This window comes from Bufo bufo, chromosome 1 (genome assembly GCF_905171765.1).
Source record: "Bufo bufo chromosome 1, aBufBuf1.1, whole genome shotgun sequence".
Lineage (NCBI taxonomy): Eukaryota > Metazoa > Chordata > Amphibia > Anura > Bufonidae > Bufo > Bufo bufo.
In genome coordinates, this window is record NC_053389.1 from 113,240,381 (window position 1) to 113,267,774 (window position 27,394).

Here is a 27,394-nt window from a genome sequence, read left to right on the forward strand (position 1 = left end):
AGTTGTGCACAGATACAGATTAGTAATATTAATGGTCATATATACAGACTAAGGTAACTTATGGGTTTGTGGTGTACGACCAATTCTTGTTCAGGGGTGTTCACAGACATCAGAGCCCCACATCAAAACGCAGAAGGGGCTCCATCACCCACTGAGAACTACAAGACAAGGTCTACGCCAATTCATTTCCATGTACTGTATATTGGCATAGCTGTTATTTCAGACTATGGGTGCTTACAGCCACCACTAGGGGGCGCCAAGTGCATATGGATTTATATACATTGTATTGAACTCCATGGGAGCTCTGCAGTACTGGATGCAGTGAACTCTCCCCTAGGGAGGCGGCAGGCAGTTCTGTGCGGCCTGCATTTATAGTAGACAAGAACGTAGTTACACAGTCCTATAACAAGGTTTCGTAATGATCGCTCAGACATAAGCCAGTTTTCACACACTAAAAAGACAAACCACACCACTTAGAGTACAGTTCCAATTTATTACCTATTATTTTACAGATATTAATATTCATATTTGTAGATCTGGCATCACAACCGTCAGTATTAACCCATCTACTGACAAGTGGCTCCATCAAAGTCTCTTTCCCTTCTGACAGTAAAGGGTTACAAAGTAACTAGAACCAGATTCCTCATCTGGAAGGAATATACTGTATATATAAAAAGATTAAAATAATACTCATCCAGCACAAATTTTAGGCAATCCTGATTCTTTTTTTTTTTTAGATCTCTTTCATAGTCTATCATATTTCCAATATATACACAAATGTTTGTACATCCCTGTCCTTTGGGACAAAATACCTGAAGGGAAAACACTTTTGGGAGAAAAAAAAAAATAAGAAAAAAAAAAATATCCCAGGAAATGCGATATAATAACAATCACAGAATAAGGCCTGAGTGGATCTGCATCAATAGAAGCAGATAGTATGGAGAAAGGTCCGACCACTCTTGTCTTCAAACTCCTGTAGTAGCTCATCTATCTCATTCTCCATGTCGTCTGTGTGTTGTATCTGGAAGAGAGAGCAGACGTTCTTACAGACATAATACAGAAGTTCACTGCTACACGAAGAAGCCATATACTATACTTTATCATTTATATTATAATTTCACATATTAGCAGTTACCTTGAGTAAAAATAAAATTAAAAACCAAGTTTCCGTCTACAATCTTCATTACTTCACTCATTTTCAGACCCTCTGAGATTCCGTTTAGAACCTGCCCCAAGTTTCAGACTTTTCTCATGTGGATATGTCCCTCCTAGTAATACATGCTGGACATGAGGTCTGTGTGTCCAGGATACTACCATCTTCACTAGCTCTCATGTATCAGCACTGATTCATTCTTGGACTGATTTTCCCTTCTAGAAGGTATGAGGGGTCTCTTCTCACTTGTATGGACAGCCCCTGATGGATGGTAATGGTTGTGCGATTCCCTCCCCTTGCAGAGTCTGTGGTGGATTTTACGCTTTCTTTCTACTCAGTTTATGTTATTCTCCCCCTGCAAAATGTATTTTGTGTGCTTTTCTTCCCATCTAAATCTTGCGTAATGTGTGCTCCTTGGATGCTTTCCCTTCTCCACTATCTGATCTGCCATGTAGCTCCTCCCCCTCCCTAATGCCATCTCTATCAAGAGAAGGAAGGCAAAAAGCGGTCAGAAACCGGAGCAGTGCTCAGAGATTTATTGACTGACATACGCTCCGTAGACGCAAAATGGTAGAAAATACTTAATGAGGGTTATTTAGAATGTTGCTTAAATTTGCATTTAGGAAGCAACAGAGAAAAAAGAAAAAAAAAAAAGTGTCCATAGCATTTAGAGCTAACCTCCCTACACCGGTATCCTGCGGGTGGATATTTACACATGAATCCTTATGATTTTCAAGTAATTTGTTTCATAATGTGAAATAATGGACTGCAAGGGAAACTAAATGAGTGATTAATTGACAGAAAACATGAAATTTAGCCTGCCTCCTGTGTGGAAACAGTCAATTGTATTATTACGAACAGTCTGACGAACAGGTCAGTCTCCATTAGAAGGGCTTTTTTGTCGTCATGACATGCACAGGACACAGGCCGGGCTATACAGTCCCAAGGGATCAGCTGTCAGCACTGGGGAAAGCTATATCTGACCATACATTTACCGGGTAAATAAATGTGGCTCCAAGCAGTGGGTCCTCGATGGAGATCCCATATAAGAGGTCCATACAGCCAGGGCTGGTCATAATGAGACCACCCCTCTAATTACGTCCTGAATAGATGGATCTAGGGCTGGGTTCATACTACTGCTAATATCGCCTATAAACAAGAGCCTCTGGTAGAGAAATTGTGTCCTTGAGGGTTGCCAGTAAAGGACAACAGATTAAGAGACTGTCCCAGTTCATAAATTAAGATAGGAAGGCGTTTTGGAAAGAGTAGCTGTCCAGGCTGTGCTGCCAAGTGTCCTGCAGTCTCCTCATGGTACGGACAGTAAAGGCTGTCAAGTATACGGTGGGATTTCTATTCTGCACTGTAATAAAGTATTACAGGCAGGACAGGCGAGTGCGGTATTATAACACTACTTGTCAAACCTTTTCACATAAGGTATATGTCTACTGCCTTTTCCCCATTCACTTTACGACCTCGTGCACACGACTGGGACCATATTACGGTCTGCAAACCACAGATCCGCCAAATACGGATTTAAATTTTTTTTTATGCAGATCGGACATGGATGCAAAATACAGTCATGTGCATGAGGCCCAAGTGTATTTCTCGGGTACGTCTCCTTTCATGATCGTGACCCAGGCTGACGTGCAGTATTGCGTCTCTCTTTTGTGCGGAGATGAAGGGCTGCCATAGAGAAGTCTGATGCTTCCACTGCACCTCCATATGCCTCGCATTTCATAAAATGTAATCATCTCATCATGCTGCATTGGACTCTATATGCACTGAGGTATCCAAATATTGTCCCCTATAAGTTTTGCATCTAATATCTTGATGTGCACAGTGCCTGATGAAGCCTGTACGGCTCTGCTGTGTGTAAAGAGAGTTTAAACCCAGAGCTTTAATGAACAGCTTTCAGTGTAGGGCCTCGTGCACACTGACAGGGGGACTGTAAGTGGCAAGCACCGGACGCCATATTACAGCTGCATTCTCCCCAGAGGACCCATGGATACGGCTCTGCAGTAGACAAGGGGCCTAAAGCTATGGTTTTTATATAGCTTCATCTTATTCAGCAAAGAACACCACAGATCACAGACACTTACACATTGGCAAAGTTCACATATTAAGAAAGCTCCTAGTGTGGCCTCTTCGTGATTGTCCTGAATGTCGACATTGATGACGTGTACGGGTTGACAGGTTTCCTGCTCTCTGGAGTTCAAGTCTGGAAGAAATGACCCAAAAAGAACACTATAAGTATTTCCTGGTTAATAAAGCAGGTAAACGGTTAGTGAATTCACTATATACAAAGCAATGCCTTTAAATCAGGAATCTGATAATCCAGAAATACCGGCCAACTAAATGTAATCAACCTGATCTCCATGTAAAATTACGTCTCAAGCACGTGAGCTGTACGGCACGGTAATTATATCCTAAGGACTTATTCATTGCTTCATGAGGCTAAGTATTGAGCAAGAAAGAAAGAAGAAATGTGCTATGCTTCACTAGATGCTGAGAAGTCAATGGGGCGTGAACCCTACAGTCAGGTCCATAAATATTGGGACATTGACACAATTCTAACATTTTTGGCTCTATACACCACCACAATGGATTTGAAATGAAACAAACAAGATGTGCTTTAACTGCAGACTGTCAGCTTTAATTTGAGGGTATTTACATCCAAATCAGGTGAACGGTGTAGGAATTACAACAGTTTGCATATGTGCCTCCCACTTGTTAAGGGACCAAAAGTAATGGGACAGAATAATAATCATAAGTCAAACTTTCACTTTTTAATACTTGGTTGCAAATCCTTTGCAGTCAATTACAGCCTGAAGTCTGGAACGCATAGACATCACCAGACGCTGGGTTTCATCCCTGGTGATGCTCTGCCAGGCCTCTACTGCAACTGTCTTCAGTTCCTGCTTGTTCTTGGGGCATTTTCCCTTCAGTTTTGTCTTCAGCAAGTGAAATGCATGCTCAATCGGATTCAGGTCCGGTGATTGACTTGGCCATTGCATAACATTCCACTTCTTTCTCTAAAAAAAAATCTTTGGTGGCTTTTGCAGTATGCTTTGGGTCATTGTCCATCTGCACTGTGAAGCGCCGATCAATGAGTTCTGAAGCATTTGGCTGAATATGAGCAGATAATATTGCCCGAAACACTTCAGAATTCATCCTGCTGCTTTTGTCAGCAGTCACATCATCAATAAATACAAGAGAAGCAGTTCCATTGGCAGCCATACATGCCCACGCCATGACACTACCACCACCATGCTTCACTGATGAGGTGGTATGCCTAGGATCATGAGCAGTTCCTTTCCTTCTCCATACTCTTCTCTTCCCATCACTCTGGTACAAGTTGATCTTGGTCTTATCTGTCCATAGGATGTTGTTCCAGAACTGTGAAGGCTTTTTTAGATGTCGTTTGGCAAACTCTAATCTGGCCTTCCTGTTTTTGAGGCTCACCAATGGTTTACATCTTGTGGTGAACCCTCTGTATTCACTCTGGTGAAGTCTTCTCTTGATTGTTGACTTTGACACACATACACCTACCTCCTGGAGAGTGTTCTTGATCTGGCCAACTGTTGTGAAGGGTGTTTTCTTCACCAGGGAAATAATTCTTCGGTCATCCACCACAGTTGTTTTCCATGGTCTTCCGGGTCTTTTGGTGTTGCTGAGCTCACCGGTGCGTTCCTTATTTTTAAGAATGTTCCAAACAGTTGTTTCGGCCACGCCTAATGTTTTTGCTATCTCTGTGATGGGTTTGTTTTGTTTTTTCAGCCTAATGATGGCTTGCTTCACTGATAGTGGCAGCTCTTTGGATCTCATCTTGAGAGTTGACAGCAACAGATTCCAAATGCAAATAGCACACGTGAAATGAACTCTGGACCTTTTATCTGCTCATTGTAATTGGGATAATGAGGGAATAACACACACCTGGCCATGGAACAGCTGAAGCCAATTGTCCCATTACTTTTGGTCCCTTAACAAGGGGGAGGCACATATGCAAACTGTTGTAATTCCTGCACCGTTCACCTGATTTGGATGTAAATACCCTCAAATTAAAGCTGACAGTCTGCAGTTAAAGCACATCTTGTAAGTTTCATTTTATATCCATTGTGGTGGTGTATAGAGCTCAAAATGTTAGAATTGTGTCAATGTCCCAATATTTATGGACCTGACTGTATATTTAATAGGCTCGTAATTCCATGCCGATTAATTCTCTGTGTAGTTTATAAGGCCTCATGCACACAACCACATTTTTGCTCCGCATTTCCATGGGTCTGTAAAAACATACAGACCGCGCACGGACGTCATCCGAGTGCTGGCCGCATTCGTGTGCCCACCCTGCACGTTCAGGTCGGTTTTGGGCAGTTGACAATAGCCATATCTATAAAGGAAACTGTGGCATGTACATAGACAGACCGTGTCTGTATTTTACGGATCCATGGTTTGGAGACCGCAAAACAGATAAAGTTGTATGCGCAGGGGCGGATTGGCCATAGACCTTACAGGGAAATTTCCCAGGGGCCCGCCAGAGCCCTCCTCATAGCTGCCATTGGAAGTTTTTTTGAGATTTATTTTTTGCTGCTGGCAGTATTTTGTTATAGACTGTGGTATTTGGCACTGTTAGGGTGGTAAAATACGCCACAATATGCTACTGCTGGCCCTGCCTGGACCAGACTACAAAACGGGGCCACTTTATCCCCCACTATGTATGCATGAGGCCTTAAGCCTCATTCACACGTCAGTATCTTTCAGTGATTTCCATCAGTGACAGGCAAAACCAGGATTGGAGCTCCACAGACATAAGGTAGAAGGGAAAGATCTGCTCCTGTTCTGTGTTCAGAGCCGCAACTGGTTTTGGCTGAAAATCACTGATGGAAACCACTGACCAAACACTGACGTGTGAATGAGGCATTAGAGTGGTTAAAGCTCAGTTTTTTCAGGTCCAAAACTGCTGCATAGACTTAGACTACTTTCACAATTGCGTTTAACTTTTCCGGTATTGAGATCCGGCAGAGGATCTCAATACCGGGAAAAAAAAAAAAGCTTCCGTTTTGTCCCCATTCATTGTTAACGGGGACAAAACTGAACTGAAAGTAACGGAGTGCACCAAAATGCATTTCGTTCTGTTTTGTTGTGTTCCCATATTGGACTGTCCAGCATGGGATGCAGAGTGAAAAAATGGTGCCGGATGCGTTTTTTCCAGACACAATAGAAAACGGATCTGTCATTGCTATTTTGAAGATAATCTAACTGGTTCATAGCGGATGCAGTCGGTTGTATTATCAAAAATGGACGTGTTTTTGCTGATCCCTGCTGAATCAGGCAAAAACGCAAGTGTGAAAGTAGCCTTATACGGAAAGAAGAACAAGCTGTATGCATCCAACAGGAGCTCACTGCACACAATACCACTATGCAGTCATCCACTAAACTCCCTCTAGTGGTGGCTGCAGGTCAACGCAGGGGGTGTGGAGCCAGGTATCAGAAAAACAGAGCTCCAATATCTATATACACTGCCTATCCCCCAAAAAAAAAGTTGCCACCCAAAAAAAAAAAAAAAAAAGTCACAATAATATTTCGTTGGACCGCCTTTAGCTTTGATTACGGCACGCATTCGCTGTGGCATTGTTTCGATAAGCTTCTGCAATGTCACAAGATTTATTTCCATCCATTGTCGCATTAATTTTTCTTAGTCTGACTGTTGCGCAAAGCCTTCTCCAGCACATCCCAAAGATTCTCAATGGGGTTAAGGTCTGGACTCTGTGGTGGCCAATCCATGTGTGAAAATGATGTCTCATGCTCCCTGAACCACTCTTTCACAATTTGAGCCCGATGAATCTTGGCATTGTCATCTTGGAATATGTCTGTGCCATCAGGGAAGAACAAATCCATCGATGGAATAACCTGGTCATTCAGTATGTTCAGGTAGTCAGCTGACCTAATTCTTGGAGCACATACTGTTGCTGAACCTAGACCTGACCAACTGCAGCAACCCCAGATCATAGCACTGCCCCCACAAGCTTGTACAGTAGGCATGATGGGGGCATCACTTCATCTGACTCTCTTCTTACCCTGATGCGCCCATCACTCTGGAACAGGGTAAATCTGGACTCATCAGACCACATGACCTTCTTCCATTGCTCCAGAGTCCAATCTTTGTGCTCCCTAGCAAATTTATTCTGGTTTGCCTCACTGATTAGTGGTTTTCTTACGACTACACAGCTGTTCAGTCCCAATCCCTTGAGTTCCCTTCGCATTGTGCGTGTGGAAATGCTCTTACTTTCACTATTAAACATAGCCCTCAGTTCTACTGTTGTTTTTCTTCGATTTGATTTCACCAAACGTTTAAGTGATCGCCGATCACGATCATTCAGTATTTTTTCCCCGCCACATTTCTTCCTCGAATACGATGGCTCCTCACTATCCTTCCAGTTTTTATTAATGCTTTGGACAGTTCTTAACCCAATTTTAGTAGTTTCTGTAATCTCCTTAGATGTTTTCTCTGCTTGATGCATGCCAATGATTTGACCCTTCTCAAACAGACTAACATCTTTTCCACGACCACGAGATGTGTCTTTCGACATGGTTGTTTAAGAAGTGAGAAGCAATTGCACCAGTTGGGGGTTAAATAACTTGTTGCCAGCTGAAAGATAATCGCCCATGCAGTAATTATCCAATAGGAGGCTCAGAACGGTTTGCTTAGTTAAATCCAGGTGGCGACTTTTTTTTTGGACAGGCAGTGTAATATCTACATAATCTCTATCTACTTAATTAACACAAAATTTTGGACCTAAAATCAGCATTATGTTAAACGGTGGACAATCGCTTTAAAAAGTAAATTGGTAAAAAATAAATAAAAAGAGCAAAATGTAATTTCCCAATTGTAATTTAACAAGGACCTCTGATTGGAAAGTCTCCACAATGAGTCCTACTTGTATAAATGACCCCAGTGCCTGTAGATGTAGATCAGGGGTCAGCAACCTTCGGCACTCCAGCTGTTGTAAAACCACAACTCCCAGCATGCACACTATCAGCTGTTCTTGTAACTTCTATAGAAGTGAAAGGAGGATTCAGAACAGCTGGCGCGCCGGAGGTTGCTGATCCTTGATATAGATAGACCCTTCAGCTGGATACTTAATGGGGCAGACTTGCTATTCCCTTAGATGACATTGGCTGACGCCCTTTTTGTCATGCCACTCCCCTTTGGCAAGCTAGGCACGGTGGATTTTGGTAAAGCTAGACGCACTTAGTTTTGGCACAGAGTATAATAAGGTTTAGTCACACTCATTAAGCGGGAGCCGACGTGCTCTTACCTTCCACTACCTGGTCATAGACCCTCTCCTCGCAGGTAATCACCAGGTCGAAGTGGTCCTTGCAGTTCTGAAACCTCTCGGGCCGGGGTTTGATCCTCTTGTTTCTATCCAACATGTGTAGAATACCGTTCTGTGTATATCTGAATTTTCTCCAATTAAGGAACGGTGTCAGTAACAGTGTACACGTCTCTATACACCACACATACAGGCCATGTTCTAGTCTGCGTAATACATCAGGCCAATGTGCCGGATTTACACGGCTGTCAAAGACATCTTACAGTCTGGCGGAGGAGGCTGACGGCATATTTCAAGGCTTGGAGAAATCTTAAATTGCAAGATTCAATTTATGGGTCTTTTCATTAGAGAGTGCATTAACTATTAGCAGCTGAGAATAGCCAATCTAGTGAATTGCACTGCTCAATCAATAGGAGAAAGGCTTCCAGCAAGATCTGCGTCCATCTGCTGGAATATGAAATGCGGCCTGGCCTGCATGGAAATTTTATGCCGTGTGCTAATTTTATCAACTAAGGGGAAAGGAGGCCGCTACACTCATCCATTTTTTCTTTTACTAAGAAAGAGGAGCGGGTTTAAAGGGGAAAGCACGGGATCTGGGGCACACCATGGGGCCAGGCATTATGATATGCTACAATATAATACTTGTTAAAGGGCACCTCCACCGCAAACCAAAACCAAACACAGATTATTATATTTGACTTGCCCTCTCTGTAAATAGAAAAAAATATATACATTCAGCCCTTACCTAAAGGGGATTTTCCATCAGAGACATCCATTTTCAGAATGTGGCCCTAAAGACGATCAGCTGATCACCCTGGGTTGCGTTCCTTGCACCCCTGACAAACAGCTGATACAGTCAGGAGAAGCTGCAGCCGGCCAAGCATTTCCCTGTGGTGGCCACTTTGGTATTATATGGAGACATTCAAGTGAATGGCCAACCTTGTAACACATTGCTGGCTCGAGTCCTCCAAAACGGGAGATGCTCCAACAGGACAGCACTCCGTTCCGTCAGGGACCGCCCCATATGTCCTAATAGGACAGCACTCCGTTCCGTCAGGGACCGCCCCAGATGTCCTAATAGGACAGCACTCCGTTCCGTCAGGGACCACCCCATATGTCCTAACAGGACAGCACTCCGTTCCGTCAGGGACCACCCCATATGTCCTAATAGGACACACGAACAGAAGTGGTCTTCATGACAATGGGTTAGAAAGCAGCGCTGCCATTGCAACTCCCTCCTAAGACTTCTGACAACCCTGTAAGGTCATGCTGTGATATGCCTACTTGCCTCTGCTGCACTGGACAACCAGTCAGAATTTCCATTTAGGACCATTATAAAAACGGATGCGACAACCTCTGGCACTGTAATGACATCTATTAGTGGTTGTCAGTATTGACAGCAGAGAGGGAATCTACATATAAGCAAGAAACTAAAAACAGACTGCAGGAAATTGACAGGGACGACTTATCTTTAGGCGGTATCAGGGCTGGTGCAAGGAGCAAATTTTGCCCCCCCCCCCCCCCCTTTGACCACAACCCTTTTCCCACCCTTTTTCAGCCACCTATTGCATGCAACATTTAACTATGGTCGTGTACCCTGTGCCAGTCTATGGTCATGTGTGTGTGTGTATATATATATATATATATATATATATATATATTTTACAGCTATTGTCTGCCACCTAGTACCATCCCAGTGATGCCAATCACTCTGCGCTGTTCAGCACAAGCAGTGCCACCTATTCACTGCCAGGCGCCATTCAGCCACTGTCTGAAATCCTGTGCCACCAGGGCAACATAAAACAGTATGCTGCCTTGTGCCCTCTGCCAGTCTGGCACTGTCCTGCACCCTGTACCATTCATAGCCCTTTAGACAGTCTGTGCCACCTATTAGGCTCCATGTGCCACTGCTGGGCACCCTGTGCCAGTCAGAATCTATGGCCAAGCAGCAGGTGTGGTCAAGCAGCAGGTGTGCCCTGACCCCTGTACACAAGTGTGTGCCACCCTGCTGCCAGTCACTGCCCTGCAGCCTCTGACACCCTAGTGCAGGTTGTCAGAGTGTGGTTGCCAGGGGTGCTCACCAGGTTCTGCTCTTCGCTGTGCTCCAGGTCCACATTGCCTTGGCGCGTGATCCCGCGAGACCCACCTCTGGAGGTCACTGGTCTCGCGGGATTGCGCGCCCGAAGTCAGGGCCGGTGCAAGGATTTTTGTCAACAGAAGCAAATGTTTCTCCTGGGATTCAAACTCACAACCTTTCACATCAGAGGCAAGGCATTTATCCTCACACCTATGAGAGCTGTATAGACAGTTACTTAAAAAAAAAAAAAAAATTATATATATATATATATATATATATATATATATATATATATATATATATATATAAATAAACTTCTACTGTAGATAACTTTGATACTTAGTGTACATCCATACACATGACAGCTGCCCCAGTACACTGTGTATGGATGTAGCAGAGGTGGGTGTGTTGGGGCAACTGACGTGTATGGATGTACACTAGGTAGCAAAGTTACCTACAGTAGAAGACTTATATATATATATATATATATATATATGTCTTCTACTGTAGGTAACTTTGCTACCTAGTGTACATCCATACACGTCAGTTGCCCCAACACACCCACCTCTGCTACATCCATACACAGTGTACTGGGGCAGCTGTCATGTGTATGGATGTACACTAAGTATCAAAGTTATCTACAGTAGAAGTATATATATATTTTTTTTTTTTTTAAGCAACTGGTAATACAGCTTTCATAGCTGTGAGGGTAAATGCCTTGCCTCTGATGTGAAAGGTCGTGAGTTTGAGTCACAGAAGAAACTTTTCTAAAAGAAACCCTAAATGAGATTTAAATACATCAGGGTCTCGTAGCTGTGTGTCAGCTGCGTGCCGCTCTCTCTACCCGAAGTGAACAAACTCATGCTCGCACTCATTGCAGCGCATCCGGCCGGCAAGTACAGGAACAGAAGGAGATGATGTCAGATGGATGACAAGTAGGGGGCGGGGCGCAATGCGCTCTAGGCGGTTGCCTACTCTGCTTATGGGTGGCGCCGGCCCTAGGCGGTATTCACACATGCAAGAACTGTTGCGTTTTTTTTTTTTCAAGGTTTGTGCATTTTTCCCACGGATCTGTAAATCTACCTGCAACTATTTGTGTTCAGGGACAGAAGTCTAGTAAGAAATTATATACAGAAAAAGTTACTCGAATCACAGAAATAACCCGACTAGACAACCTACCAGTTGGGGATGCGTCCCTGCAGTCTGACACGGTCCAATCAGTGTCAGACTTTGCAGGGACACCCCCCCATCTGGACGATGTAACCTGCGGTGGAGAAATTGTAATGACTGTGAAAATCTGCATGGGTTACATGTGGATTCCACCTTATGCATTGTAAAGAGCAAAGTCTTCAGCATAAACTGATAATCTGCACTGCAGGTCAATCTCCGCGGCAGACTTTCTGCAGTCCGGGGATTAGATTTCTCTAAATCCAATTCACTTTGCTGCTGCTATAAAAATGCTGCAGATTTTCTGCCTGAAATTTCACAAGGAGAAATCTGCAGCATCTCTGTCCTGTGGGAACATACCCCTAAGGGCCCTTTTACATGGACTGACAGTCAGGCAGATTATCTGGAACAAAGCAGACATTCCCTATAATTGCCTGATCATCAGTGGAGATGAGGGATGCATGAAGCAATCACCTCCGCTGTATGGGGATGAGCGATCGCTACAGTGATCATTTGTCCCCATAGAAAGTCATTGTTCGTGGGCGGCAGATGCCGGTTTAGACAGAACGATCCGCCGGCGCCTTTTACACAGGACAATTATTGGGAACGAGTGTTTATACAAACTCTCATCCTCAATAATTTGATTATTGGTCCTTGTAGAAGTGCCCTAAAAGTGCCTCCAAAATCACATATTCCTGCCCCCGGAGGTTGTACAGCTCCTATGGAGTTCGATAGAAACCTACTGGATTTCTGTATATTAATAATCCTCCGTCCCCATACTGTGTGATGATTAGAGATTAGCGAATAGACTTCGGATGGTAAATCCGAAGTAGATTCGCATAAAACTTTGTTGTAATATTGTACAGAGCGTACTGTATTGGCTCTGATGAACGGAAGTTATTACATCGTTAAGTTGCGCGAGACTTCGTGTAATAACCTCAGCAAATTAATTCCTGTAAAAAACCTTGATATCGAACTCTGGTTCGGTTCCTAGTGGTACCTTGGAACTGAACCAGAGTTCGGGAAATGGTTTTTTTTACATTAGAAATTAATTTCCGAAGTCATTACACGAAGTCTCGTGAGATTTTGCTAAATACCACCTTCGGCTCATCTGAGCCAATACATTCTAATACTGTAAGGAGCGGGAACACCGTACAGTATTACAACCAAGTTTTTTTGTGAATCAACTTCGGATGTACCATCCAAAGTCGATTCGCTCATCCCTAGTGACGATAGCCCCATGTAAATGGCAATTAATGAGTGCCAATCAATTTTTTATAATTAATTTGTTACAGGCTGAACATCTACTCCTGTAAAAAGGAATGTTAGAGCCCCCTCCATCTGATATTGATGGCCAGTCCTGACTCAGTGGACCCAGGCCAAGCAGCTGAATGGAATTAGGTCATGTCCCCACCATGGTCTACCAGGCAGAGCTCCATCCTACTAGTAACTGCCTGGCATTGGAGCTCATTGCAGCTTTGTCCCATTCAGGTGAAGGAGCTACAATGCAAGATGGAGCTGTGCGTGGTAAAGCGGACGCGGCACATGAAGTGTCTTCTAACCTAGTGTTGGCCAGAAGCTGCAGTTTCCACATTAGACATGCACCATGTTAAGGGAGCACGTTACGTCTTCATACCAAAGGCTGTATTACACTACATCCACAGCCCGATCTTCTGACATCACAGGACACGCTGCTGGATGGAAAGTGTCATGGTTTAATGCATTGAGAAATGAGTGTACAGGGAGAAAGCATCTCCACCCGCACAGGCAACGAAGGCCAACACATTCACTGTTAAACAGGCTTACAAGGATACTGTTCACACCACAGATTTTCCACCATCTACAGCACCCTAGGAATAAGAGTCTGTGCCTTATTCTGCTAAGACCTCAACTGTTTCTGCCAGTTCCATGTATCTGGCAGTGCACATGGTCACTGAAATACCTCTTCACCATGGTTGTACGTGAAACGGGCACTTGCACCCCTGATCTAGTGACCATGGGGTTCCTGGCAATCCTATATCCATTACCCATCCAGCCCATGGGCGCTAAATGTAACCAGGAAAATCTCTAGGGATTCTGTAAAGAAAAGTTGTGTAACTTTCTAATAAACTCTGTAAACTTTGCAAAATTGAAATACAATCTGTGCTTGCTGTTAGTGAATGGTCTCTTTCTTGCCTGCATACAGACTGAAATCCTTTACACTTCATGTCCATCTGAGGGTACTTTCACACTAGCGTTTTTCTTTTCCGGCATAGAGTTCCATCCTAGGGGCTCAATACCGGAAAAGAACTGATCAGTTTTATCCTCATGCATTCTGAATGGTGAGCAATCCGTTCAGGATGCATCAGGATGTCTTCAGTTCAGTCACTGAACGGCGTTTTGGACGGAGGAAATACCACAGCATGCTGCGGTATTCTCTCCGTCCAAAATTTCGGATCAGTTGCCGGAATGCAGGATCCGGCATTAATTTACATTGAAATGTATTAGTGCCGCATTAAAAATGCCGCAATGCCGGATCAGTCCTTCCGGTATATATATATGGATCCGTTTCTCCGGATGACAACCGGAGAGACGGATCCGGTATTGCAATGCATTTGTGAGAAGGATCTACATCCGGATCCGTCTACAAATGCTGTCCGTTTGCATGCAGATTGCCTGATCCGACGGAACTGCTAGCCGGATCACTCTGCCGCAAGTGTGAAAGTAGCCTGACACAGGTGTACGGCTTGTATTACATTTTGTGTGTTAGTAAAATGTCCCTCAAGTTCACAGAGGACTAGACCAATACATTAAGGCCTCATGCACACAGCTGTATTTTTGGTCTACCTCTGATCCATTCATTATCTATGGGACCGCAAAAACTCGGACAGCACACAGTTGACAGGCCACAAAATAGATACGGTAGGTAGTAGGGGTTTACTGGGAGACAATATTGATGACCTATCCTCAGGATAGGACATCAATATCTGATCCGTGGGGGTCTGACACCCAGCACCGCTGATCAGCTGTTTGAAGAGGCTGTGGTGCCCCAGTGAGTGCTTTGGCCTCCTCACAGCGCTGTACACTGTATAGCAGTCCAGGACTAATTACGAAAATGGCACTGAGCAGCACATAGGCCACGTGACCGATGAACATGACGTCACTGGTCTAGGAAGAGCTGATCGGTTGGGGTGCCAGGAGTCAGAATACTACTGATCAGAAAGTGATGACCTGCCCTGAAGATAGGTCCTCAGTATTATATTCCTGGAACACCCCTTTAAGGCTCTGTGTCTTGAGCAATGGCTCCTGTTATGACTGTTAATGGCTTAGTGATTATTTTATTAGACAGAATAGCGCCAAAAGCTTTGTTATTATGACTGTTACAAGCCAATGGGAAAGAAGTGACACAAGTGTGAACAGAACCTGAGGCTAAAGTCCGTACTATGGATCTGTGTTGTACCTAGCTGGCAGATGGGGTGAAAGTTCTCTCCTGAGCCCTCCATACACATGCATGCCTGGGCTTAGCCAAGTGTGCATGTGGACTGAATGGAAAGAAGAAAAGCACTGCCACACTCATCTTGCAGTGGCTGATCTTCCCAAAAACTAAAGGAGCAGCCATTTGAAAGCCTAATCATGGGGGCTAAGAGTTGGGAGACCCCATGCAGCATATTTAAAGGACAGATTGTTATAATACCCCTTGTGGCAGCTGCCGGCAGTAAGAATTTTACAATTCAATTCTAACGCTGGGTTCAGACCTGAGCACTCTGTATGCACGATTCTACGGGCGTCTCACTACGGGCTCCTGTGCAAGCGAACGCCCATTGTCGCGCGTTCCCAGAAGTCTATGTACGGGAACGCGCGACACTACACCCCAAAGAAGCTCCTGTACTTCTTGGGGCGTAGGGCGTTTTACAGCACGTTCGTACGCGCTGTAAAACGCTCAGGTGAGAACCATTCCCATAGGGAATCATTGGTTCTTGCCTGTTGACTTGTCTAATTTAGTAACTACTTACATTCCCCATGTAACATTTCTGAGCCTCTATTCCTAAATTATAAATCCAGGCCACTACACAAGAGTAATGGTGTTCCAGCAAATAAGCCTCTTACCATACATTATCTTATATCACAAGAGGAATTGGAATAAATGATTACATTAAAAGGTAGCTTTTATTACCCTTAGACTAAAATAAGCAGAGGTAAATAAGAATAGTTTAATGCGCTCAAAAAAAGTGAGAAAAATAAACCAAAATGAAGAAAAAAATAAAATTATATTAATATACCAGAAAGATACAGACGTCTGGATGGCGTGTAAAAGATGGTGTGTATCTACTGGATCGTTGTCCTTCTTGGTAACATCATCTTAGTAGTGGAGCGGGAACTCCTTAAATGTGCAGGTATTCTTCGGGACAAAAACTAAATCGCCCTCAAAAGATGACCCTAATGCCTCATTCACACGTCCGTGTTCGGTCAGTGATTTTGAGCCAAAACCAGGTGCGGCTCTAAACACAGAACAGGAACAGATCTTTCCCTCATACCTTATGATTGTGGAGGCTCCAATCCTGGCTTTGGCTCCCAATCACTTATGGAAATCACTGACCAAAACACTGAGGTGTGAATGAGGCTTAAGTGAGTAGGGGATGGGGGCGACCCCGTCAGGAACCAGTCTCTAGAGGGGGGTCGTATCCCTAAACGCGTCCCTCACTACAGTCCCAACAGGACATGTTTCGTCTCAGAACAGTGAAGAAAAAGAAAAAAACAACAACGTATAAAATGTAAAGTGATAAGGACAAAAATCAATGCAGTAGAACGATTGGGTCTCATTTGTCATCAACTATGGATGACCACTAGTAAAATACTGCTAAAAGGTCATGAGCCAATGATAGGCTTACTATCAAGATCGGAGCGGTGGGTACTTGTTCTGTAAGCCCAAATCTCCTATCTCAAAGAGGGCGCATGGAAGACAGTGGTTTTTACCCTAAGATTGATGGGGAAGTGTCCCCACCTAGCCCTATCTCACCGCAAGTTCAGGAGGTGGCGATAGGAGACCGGATCTTACAGAACAAGTAACCACTGCTCCGAACCATTAAACTAATATTTACCTCTACCTATTTTAGTCTAGGGTGATAAAAGCTATGTTTTAATGTAATCATTATTCCAATTGCTCCTGTGATGTAAGAACATCAATTCCTATAACCCTATGCAGTGCCGTCCCTTTATTATTGCTGCAGGAAGTTATGAATGAGTCGCTAGCAGTTTGCAATAAATGTCCATCTGGGTGTTACCAGTTGGGGATGTGTCCCTGCACAGTCAGACGCTGTCCAATCAGTGCAGTCAGTGGCAGACTTTGCAGGGACAACCCCCAAACTGGTAACATCCATCTGTACTTCATTTACAGACTGCTGGCAATTCAACTGTAAACATCTTGTAGGAATAATAGAGGAATGGCCCAATAAAGTTATATGAAAAAAAAATGAAATAAAATGAAAAAAAAAAAAATGAAATAAAATGAAAAAAGAACTGTTATAAAAGGAAAATACAAGCAATTTACTAAAATCACTCCTCAGGAGAGGCGACAGGTTCTCCAAATTTATGCCCAAAAAGTGGAATCGCTGCTGAATTTTCATCAGAAGCAACAAAGTAGTTGAGATTTTAGCAAATCTCATCCACGTGCGGCAGTGATAAATCTGCTTAGAAACCGACCTGCGGTTTGGATATTAAATCCACAGCATTTCAGTTCTCGTCGCGGATATTACCCTTTGCAATGCATAGGTTGAAGGCCATGGTAAAACTGTGGCACACTCCTAATGTAAGACATGCAGATTCTGTGGAGAACTCATAACTCCATTTTTTTGGTTCAATTTATGGTACGTGTGAACGTAGCCCAACCGTGCCATCTTAACGGTACTCACTGAGAATCGTAGAAAGTTTGGTGCCAATTACGGCACCACATTTAGTCTGGGGTGGCTACCCTCCATCTATGCTTGTTCTTTGAAACAGATGAGTAAAACTACTGGATGTGGGGACAGTTCTTGCTGCACTCCAGTGCAGATCCGGTTTCAGCAGTTTTGACTGAAGCGATCCTTTAGCATTGCAGATGAGAACTGTGCAATGACCTGGCTATTAAACCATGGCTTTGACCATGGAAAACTGCTGACAGCACTCGCTAGGATCTGGGGAAGAGCAATACAGATACCTTTTGCGGAGCTTACAATATCAGGAGTAGAGTGGATATGAACTACCCAGTGCTCTGCAGTGAGCTCCTTCACTCCCCTCTGAGTGACAGCTGCAGCATCCAACCAGGAGACCAGTCCAGCACTGCAGTGGAGCTCCACTTCCTGGGCACTTGAAGGAGCAGGACCTGGCAGAGGCAGAATAAAAGTTCATATTGCCACTACTCCTAATGAACTCCAAAAAGGCATATTTGTCCTGCTCACTATAATCCCTACCTATTGGAAGATCAAAACTGTCGACAGACTCCATTTAAAAGGTGTTGTCCCATTACAAAAACTATGTACAAGATAGGGGACAAGTGTCTGATCAGCAAGGTCCGACCACTGAGGTCCCAGCTGATCACAAGAATCGGAGCTAGTGTCCACAACTCCATTCAACTCTGGGACTGCTGGAGGTAGCAGAGTACGAATGCTTGGGCCCACCCTCAGTGCACCTAACTGCTTATTTGCATATGGATTACAAGTGCCTTTTCTCCTGGATGAAGCCACACATCACCAAGCTAAATGTGTCACTGCAGTCAGCTGAGCTAGATCTACAAGGAATTGTGCCTAGTCCATCAGTGAATTTCTGGTGACAGAACTCCTTTAACTATTCTGTGGCCACGAGTACCCAAAATGGAGATCTGGGGTATTTCATAACAGGGATGCTGCAGGGCTATGATTAAAAATTTATTTGGACTTTTCGTGGAGATTTTTTTCTCCCCCCCCCCAAGAATATAAAAAGAAAAAATACCCCCAGAGAGATCCTTATCAGACCAGATTGGGTTGCCATGTACAACTTATTCTGTATTTCTTAGGCCTCTTTCACACAGGCGTCATGGATTTGGGCCGGAGAAGATGCGGGTGCGTCGCGGGAAAATGCGAGATATTTCCGCGTGAGTGCAAAACATTTTAATGCGTTTTGCACGCGTGTGAGAAAAATCGGCATGTTTGGTACCCGAACCTCTTCACAGAAGTTCGGGTTTTGGTTAGGTGTTGTGTAGATTGCTATTATTTTCCCTTATAACCATGTTATAAGGGAAAATAATACATTCTTAATACAGAATGTTTAGTAAAATAAGGCTGGAGGGGTTAAAAAAATAAATAATTTAACTCACCTTAATCCACTTGTTCGCGCAGCCCGGCTTCTCTTCTTTCTTCCTTCAGGACCTGGGTAAAGGACCTTTGATGACATGACTGCGCTCATCACATGGTCCATCATATGACCCATCACCATGGTGATGGATCATGTGACGGACCAGGTGATGAGCGCAGTGACGTCACCACAGGTCCTTTTCCTCCTGCACAGCAAAGATGAAGACAGAAGAGAAGCCGGGCTGCACGAACAAGTAGATTAAGGGGAGTGAAATTATTTTTTATTTTTTAACCCCTCCAGCCCTATTTTACTAGGCATTCTGTATTAAGAATGCTATTATTTTCCCTTATAACTATGTTATAAGGGAAAATAATAATGATCGGGTCCCCATCCCGATCGTCTCCTAGCAACCATGCATGAAAATTGCACCGCATCCGCACTTGCTTGCAATTTTCACGCAGCCCCATTCACTTCTATGGGGCCTGCGTTGAGTGAAAAACGCACAAGTGATGAGTGAAAATCACCGCTCATGTGCACAGCCCCATAGAAATGCATGGGTCTGGATTCAGTGCAGGTGCAATGCGTTAGGCCTCTTTCACATGGGCGTTGCGGGAAAATGTGCGGGTGCGTTGCGGGAACACCCGCGATTTTTCCGCGAGAGTGCAAAACATTGTAATGCGTTTTGCACTCGCGTGAGAAAAATCGCGCATGTTTGGTACCCAAACCTGAACTTCTTCACAGAAGTTCGGGCTTGGGTTAGGTGTTGTGTAGATGTTATTATTTCCCCTTATAACATGGTTATAAAGGGAAAATAATAGCATTCTGAAAACAGACTGCATAGTAGGTGATCAATTGAGGGTTAAAAAAAAAATAAAAAAAAATAACTCACCTTCTCCTCTTGTTCGCGTAGTTCCCGGTCTCTTTACTTCTTTAATGATGAGCTGTGGGCTAAAGGACCTTTGGTGACATCAGATCACATGCTCATCACCGTGGTGATGGACCATGTGATTGGAGCATGTGATCTGACATCACCACAGGTCCTAGCCGGTAGTTCATCTTTTAAGAAGTAAAGAAGAGAACGGGAACTATGCGAACAAGAGGAGAAGGTGAGTTAATTTTTTTTTTTTTTTTTTTAACCCTCAATTGATCACCTACTATGCAGTCTGTTTTCAGATTGCTATTATTTTCCCTTATAACCATGTTATAAGGGAAAATAATACAGTGAATAGTCACCTAGCAACCATGCGTGAAAATTGCACCGCATCCGCACTTGCTTGCGGATGCTTGTGATTTTCACGCAACCCCATTCACCCCATTCGGATGGCATACACCCCTGTATCCTAAGGGAATTAAGTAATGTCATAGCCAGACCCTTATTTCTGATATTTGCGGACTCTGTACTGACAGGGAATGTCCCACAGGATTGGCGCATGGCAAATGTGGTGCCAATATTCAAAAAGGGTCCAAAAACAGAGCCTGGAAACTATAGGCCGGTAAGTTTAACATCTGTTGTGGGTAAACTGTTTGAAGGTTTTCTGAGAGATGCTATGTTAGAGCATCTTAACGGAAATAAGCAAATAACGCCATATCAGCATGGCTTCGTGAGGGATCGGTCATGTCAAACTAATTTAATCAGTTTCTATGAGGAGGTAAGTTCTAGACTTGACAGCGGCGAATCAATGGATGTCGTATATCTGGACTTCTCCAAAGCATTTGACACTGTACCGCATAAAAGGTTAGTATATAAAATGAGAATGCTCGGACTGGGAGAAAACGTCTGTATGTGGGTAAGTAACTGGCTCAATGATAGGAAACAGAGGGTGGTTATTAACGGTACATACTCAGATTGGGTCACTGTCACTAGTGGAGTACCTCAGGGGTCAGTATTGGGCCCTATTCTCTTCAATATATTTATTAATGATCTTGTAAAAGGCTTGCATAGTAAAGTATCAGTTTTCGCAGATGACACTAAACTGTGTAAAGTAATTAACACAGAAGAGGACAGTATACTACTACAGAGGGATCTGGATAGATTGGATGCTTGGGCAGATAAGTGGCAGATGAGGTTTAACATTGACAAATGTAAAGTTATGCACATGGGAAGGAATAATGCAAGTCACCCGTACATACTAAATGGTAAAACACTCGGTAACACTGACATGGAAAAGGATCTAGGAATTTTAATAAACAGCAAACTAAGCTGCAAAAAACAGTGTCAGGCAGCTGCTGCCAAGGCCAATAAGATAATGGGTTGCATCAAAAGGGGCATAGATGCCCGTGATGAGAACATATTCCTACTACTTTACAAATCATTAGTCAGACCACACATGGAGTACTGTGTACAGTTCTGGGCTCCAGTGAACAAGGCAGACATAGCAGAGCTGGAGAGGGTCCAGAGGAGGGCAACTAAAGTAATAACTGGAATGGGGCAACTACAGTACCCTGAAAGATTATCAAAATTAGGGTTATTCACGTTAGAAAAAAAAGACAACTGAGGGGAGATCTAATTACTATGTATAAATATATCAGGGGTCAGTATAGAGATCTATCCCATCATCTATTCATCCCCAGGACTGTGACGAGGGGACATCCTCTGCGTTTGGAGGAAAGAAGGTTTGTACACAAACATAGAAGAGGATTCTTTACGGTAAGAGCAGTGAGACTATGGAACTCTCTGCCTGAGGAGGTGGTGATGGTGACTTCACTAAAAGAGTTCAAAAGGGGCCTGGATGTATTTCTGGAGTGTAATAATATTACAGGCTATAGCTACTAGAGATCGGTCTTTGATCCAGGGAGTTATTCTGATTGCCTGATTGGAGTCGGGAAGGAATTTTTTATTCCCCTAAAGTGAGGAAAATTGGCTTCTACCTTACAGTTTTTTTTTTGCCTTCCTCTGGATCAACTTGCAGGATGACAGGCCGAACTGGATGGACAAATGTCTTTTTTCGGCCTTATGTACTATGTTACTTCTATGGGGCCTGCGTTGCATGAAAAACGCAGAATATAGAGCATGCTGCGATTTTCACGCAACGCATAAGTGATGCGTGAAAATCACCGCTCATCTGAACAGCCCCATAGAAATGAATGGGTCGGTATTCAGTGCGGGTGCAATGCGTTCACCTCACGCATCGCATCCGCGCGGAATACTCGCCCGTGTAAAAGGGGCCTTAGACTGAAATGGGCACTCGCCTGTTGCTGGTGAGGTGCAACCGAAGTGGTAAGTTTTAGGTTGGGGCATGGTCAAGATCAAAATTTAGCCCTAGTCTAATAACAGTAAAGATATGTTGCAGATATAGTGTGCCAACGTTAAGGTTATCCTAGGGCAGGAGACAGATGTAAGACGGATACGTCTAACAGCCATTGACTTTCAGAATCACAGGTACAACTCCTCTTTGGTCACAGCTTGAAAAGATGCTCTGATCATCATCCTGGGGGGTCAAAAAGGGAACTGGAGACTGTGCTCCATCCTTAGCTTAGCTTTTCTAGCCAAAGCAAGAAGTAGGTTGGAAAGGAATGAAAAATACAAAGAGAAGACTCATTCACGAGACTGTACGGTTGCCGTGCCCGTGTTGCGGACTACAAATAGCCCCGGCCACGTGAATAGTGTATTGCTGTGCGGACCCATTGACTTGAATGGGTCTGCAATCCGCAAAATACGGCAAAAGATAGGCATGTCTCATGTTTTGGTGCAGAAGCACGGACCCGAGAGCCCATGGAAGCACTTCTAGGTGTTTCCGTGGGTTTCCAATCCATTCCTCCGTTCCACAAAAGATAGGACAGGTCTTATCCTTTTCCATATTTTGCAGATCATGGATCCATTCCGTCAATAGGTCCGCATCAGCAGTGCAGAGTTCACATGGCCGGTGCCTGTGTATTGTGGACTGCAATACGGGCACCACGGCCATACGGATTCACTTCTGGCTTTGGCTAAAAAAAAACTGCGCAAAAAAATAAATAAATAATAATAATATGGGTGAACCCACCATAAGTGTACAGCCACATGAGGTGGATTTTCCAGTGGAAATTCCACAGAATTTGTCACAGATTGTGCTGCAGATTTGCAGTGCACTGTAAAAGGGTAAAATCCACTCCATAGAGTGACCAAGCTTCACATTTTAAATCTGCACTGGTCAATTTACACTGCAGATTTTATTTTTGTGCCGCATGTTGATGAGATTTCTTCAAATCTCATCCACTTTGTTAGTACTGTAAAACGCAGCAAATCTGCCACATCCAGTGTGTCTATCTACCCTAAGGCCCCTTTCACACGAGCGAGTATTCCACGCGGATGCGATGCGGGAGGTGAACGCATTGCACCCGCACTGAATACCGACCCATTCATTTTTATGGGGCTGTTCACATGAGCGGTGATTTTCACGCATCACTTGTGCGTTGCGTGAAAATTGCAGCATGCTCCTCTTTGTGCGTTTTTCACGTAACAAAAGGCCCCATAGAAATGAATGGGGTTGCGTGAAAATCGCAAGCATCGCAAGCAAGTGCGGATGCGGTGCGATTTTCACGCACGGTTGCTAGAAGACGATCGGGATGGGGACCCGATCATTATTATTTTCCCTTATAACATGGTTATTTTATTTTTAACCCCTCCAGCGCTATTTTACTATGCATTCTGTATTCAGAATGCTATTATTTTCCCTTATAACCATGTTATAAGGGAAAATAATACAATCTACAGAACACCGATCCCAAGCCCGAACTTCTGTGAAGAAGTTCAGGTACCAAACACGCGCGATTTTTCTCAAGCGAGTGCAAAATGCATTACAATGTTTTGCACTCGTGCGGAAAAATCGCGGGTCTTCCCGTAACGCACCCGCACATTTTCCCACAACGCCCGTGTGAAAGAGGCCTAAGGGTACGTCCGCATGGGCAATAAACGGAGCATAAATCAGGCAGGTCTGTTAAGGTTTTTGCTATGGATTTCACCCAAAGGGATTGCCAAGAGTGAATACTGGAGTGAAGACTAACATTAACCAATTGGCTGTAGATTTAAAATCCACACTGCAGGTCTATTTTTACAGCATATGAATGAAATTTGTTAAAATATCATGGGGGACCATTTAGAAACATTTTTTATACTAATTTTTGGCATTAGAAAAGTTGCAATACCCTTTCACTCAACTTTTTAAACTATTTTGTCACATCCTCACCACAGGGGCTCTGGCAAATTTACTATAATTTACACCTGAAACCAGGCATAAAAGAGTAAAAAGTACTCCAGTCAGGGACTGCCGGAGGTATACATGGCTCATCATAAATTAGGCGAGGCTTCCGGCAGTGCAGGAGGGAAAAGACGGTCTAAGTGACCCCCATTCACTTTGCTACTACATTGACTTGCTGCAGAATTTCTGCCTACAAGATTTGGGCAGAAAATTTACAGCATAACTACCCCAGATGACAGAAAAGAGAGAAAATCCTCAGGCAGCTAGTAGAGCATCTGAGCTCTGTACAGAAAAAAGGATTCTATAATTTTAATAAAGCCCAATTGAGAAAAAAAAAAAAAAAAAAGTTTTTTTAGCTCAAAATAAGTACAATGCAATAATAAAAATTGCGCCACCCCCCCAATAGCCTTTAAGGATGCGGACACTGTGTGCTGCCTGTATCGCTTGTGGCCCCATTGAGATGAAGGGGTCTGCATCTGATGGACCAAAATTACGCCCTTGTACATGAACCCTAAGGAAGATTCCCACCTATACGGCATTCATGGCATATCTGGAGGCTGTCAAAACAAGTGTTCAGATATTGTTACCTTTAAGGAGACAAGTCTGTTAACTTGCACTGTGGCTCTGTTCACACTGCCATTAGGGTCCAGTTTTTGTTGTCATTCGATGGCCAGAATAGCACCATCAGCTGAGCTTTCCTGTAAGAAAAGGCAAAAAGGGGAACCCGGCAGCCCCACTGTGACTCCAATAACAACCTACCCCGTGATGTTAGTGTGAATAGTGCCTTAGCAATTACATTAGGAGACTGTGTTCATAGATGGAGAAACTACCCAGTGTCACAATATACCTTCCACTAGTCTAGAGAACATGTTGTTCCTCTGCCTTTGGAAATGCTCATCTCAGGTTCCTAAATCCAATAGGGAGCATAAAGCCCCATTGAGCTGCTCAATGAAAGTGACACTGATAACCAGACGTTTGTAAGAGGGCATTTTATTGGCCCAAAGCAATATACAGACAGTGAGATTATTTGGTAGGCACTACTGTAGATCAGCACATATACATGACAATGCAGAAGTAAAACTTACACAGGTGTATATGTCCCATAGGCCTACAGAGGTCAGAAAACTAACATTACATGCAGACGGGTAAGGGCGAGATTAATAAACCAAAACTAATTCATTTTATTATACTATGTATTGCTAACAAGTCCATGAGCTCAGACCTGCACCCCCAGAAAAAAAAATAAAAAAAAAAAAAAAAAAAGAGAAAAGAAAGAAAGATTTTGGAGTTCTCACAAAAAAGAAGCAATTATCAATTCCACTGGAGCAGGGGCAAAAGGAAAACTGTTGGAGAGCATGAAACAAGACGCAGCAACGTCACTTTGTAAATCAACACTACTGATCATACAACAGTCAGCGCTCTGGACGGAAAAAATCTGCAGTGTGCCCACTAGGTGTGAACCTACCCAAACAGTCTTCTAAGCTAAATCACTGCGCTGCTTGTTTAGAAAAGCCCTACGATAGGAACACAGCGGAGAAGCAACACCTATCCCCTAAACCAGGGCTGGCCAACCTGCGGCTCTCCAGCTGTTGTTGGGAACTGTAGTTTTACATGCCCTGCTGTGGGCTGATAGCTGTAGGCTGTCTGGGCATGCTGGGAGTTGTAGTTTTGAAACAGCTGGAGGGCCGCAAGTTGGCCAGCCCTGCCCTAAACCTAAGATATGGCTTTGGAGACACGGTGGAACCGCAGATGATGAAGCTTCTCTGCTCGTCAGTCTGGGACACCATGAAAAAAGGAAATGTCCTTTCTTGGTGCAGTGTTTGCTGGAAGCCACAGCGGGTGTCTGTTCGCGGTTAACTCCATTAAAATGGGGGTTAAATGGTGAGTGGGTTTGGGGCATTTGAAGTGAAAGCAGCATATACCATACTGGATTTTGCCTTTGCAAAATCCACCATGTGAACAGGGCCTTAGGGTGGAGGTTCACAACTGTTTTTGTTCAAATTCTTCAGCACTTTTGCTGTTCTAGTAAAAAAAAAAATTTTTTAACTGCAAAAAAATACAGCTTCAGATGTTAGCTGCATGTTTATGGGAAACATGAAACCCATGTTGTTGTTTTGCCACTGGCACTTATGTCATTTTTTGTCTTTCTTTTCAAAAACTCTGCATTCTGAAGTTCATGGTAGTTTTTTAGCTGCTTTTGTATCTCCTCTATAGGGGAAAAATGCCAAGAAAACGTTAGTGGTAAGACACAATGGGGGTCATTTACTAAAAGCAACATTTCACACACCAGTCTTTGGACACCTGCACGCGAATGTGGTTTTGGTCTGCACCCAATCCGCATTTTTTTGCGGAGCGGATGCAGACCTATTCACTTCTATGGGGCTGCAAAAGATGCGGACAGCCCACTGTGGGCTGTCCGCATCTGTATGTCCATTCCGGGATCCCGCAAAACAAACAAAAAAAAAACCTGCTTGGGACATTTCTGCAGGAGGGAAAATAAAAAAATAGCATCTCAGCTAGTGTCCGCAATTTGCTAACCACAAAATCCAGTTACGGCCGTGTGAATGAGCCCTCAATAAAAAACAATGCTTGAAGATCCACAACTGTATTATGAGGCAGTTTTTAAGCCAGAAATGGATCCAGCCGGAAGTAGTACAAGTTGTTCCTACTCTTTAAATCCACTTCTGGCTTAAAAAAGCAGATGGGGTTTGAAGAAAAATAAATAAAGGGAGCTCTTTCAAAATGAGCGGATGCCGTGCGTGAAATCCGCTGCAAGAAAGAGAGCCAAGTCCCATCCCGGACAGCAGAGAGACTGAGCATTAACATGACTGATAATGCTCCGTGCCTCTGATCTTTTTACAACAAAATCACAGCGAGATAAAATGGTCACCATGATTTTGTAGTAAAAAGATCAGAAAGGCAAACAGCATCATCAGTCATGTTAATGCTCCGTGTCTCTGCTGTCCAGAACGGGGATTGGCTCTCTTTCACGCAGCAGATTACCCGCACAGGATCCGCTCGTGTGAAAGAGCCATGTGACATCAGAAAAGGACCCATTGCTTAAATCACGTTTTTATATTTAAAAAGGACCTCTCACCAAGAAAAAAATGCAGTGCAATCTGAAAGTACCATGTTATAGAGCAGGAGAAGCTGAGCAGGTTGAAATACATTTTTTAAGAGTCAGTAAAACTTGTAATTTTTACAT

General features: G+C 43.7%; 1 protein-coding gene across 1 annotated transcript in view; it reads right to left on the reverse strand.

Moving 5' to 3' along the window:
* Nucleotides 1–839: 839 nt before the first annotated feature.
* SSU72 (SSU72 homolog, RNA polymerase II CTD phosphatase) overlaps nt 840–27,394 on the reverse strand; it is an 85,178-nt gene continuing 58,623 nt past the window's right edge. The window contains exons 3-5 of the mRNA XM_040428051.1: nt 8,470–8,609; nt 3,253–3,371; nt 840–1,021 (exon numbers count right to left, since the gene is read on the reverse strand). Of these exons, the coding sequence (XP_040283985.1) occupies nt 920–1,021; nt 3,253–3,371; nt 8,470–8,609 (361 nt within the window). The 3' untranslated portion in view covers nt 840–919. The remainder of the gene's footprint in view (nt 1,022–3,252; nt 3,372–8,469; nt 8,610–27,394) is intronic.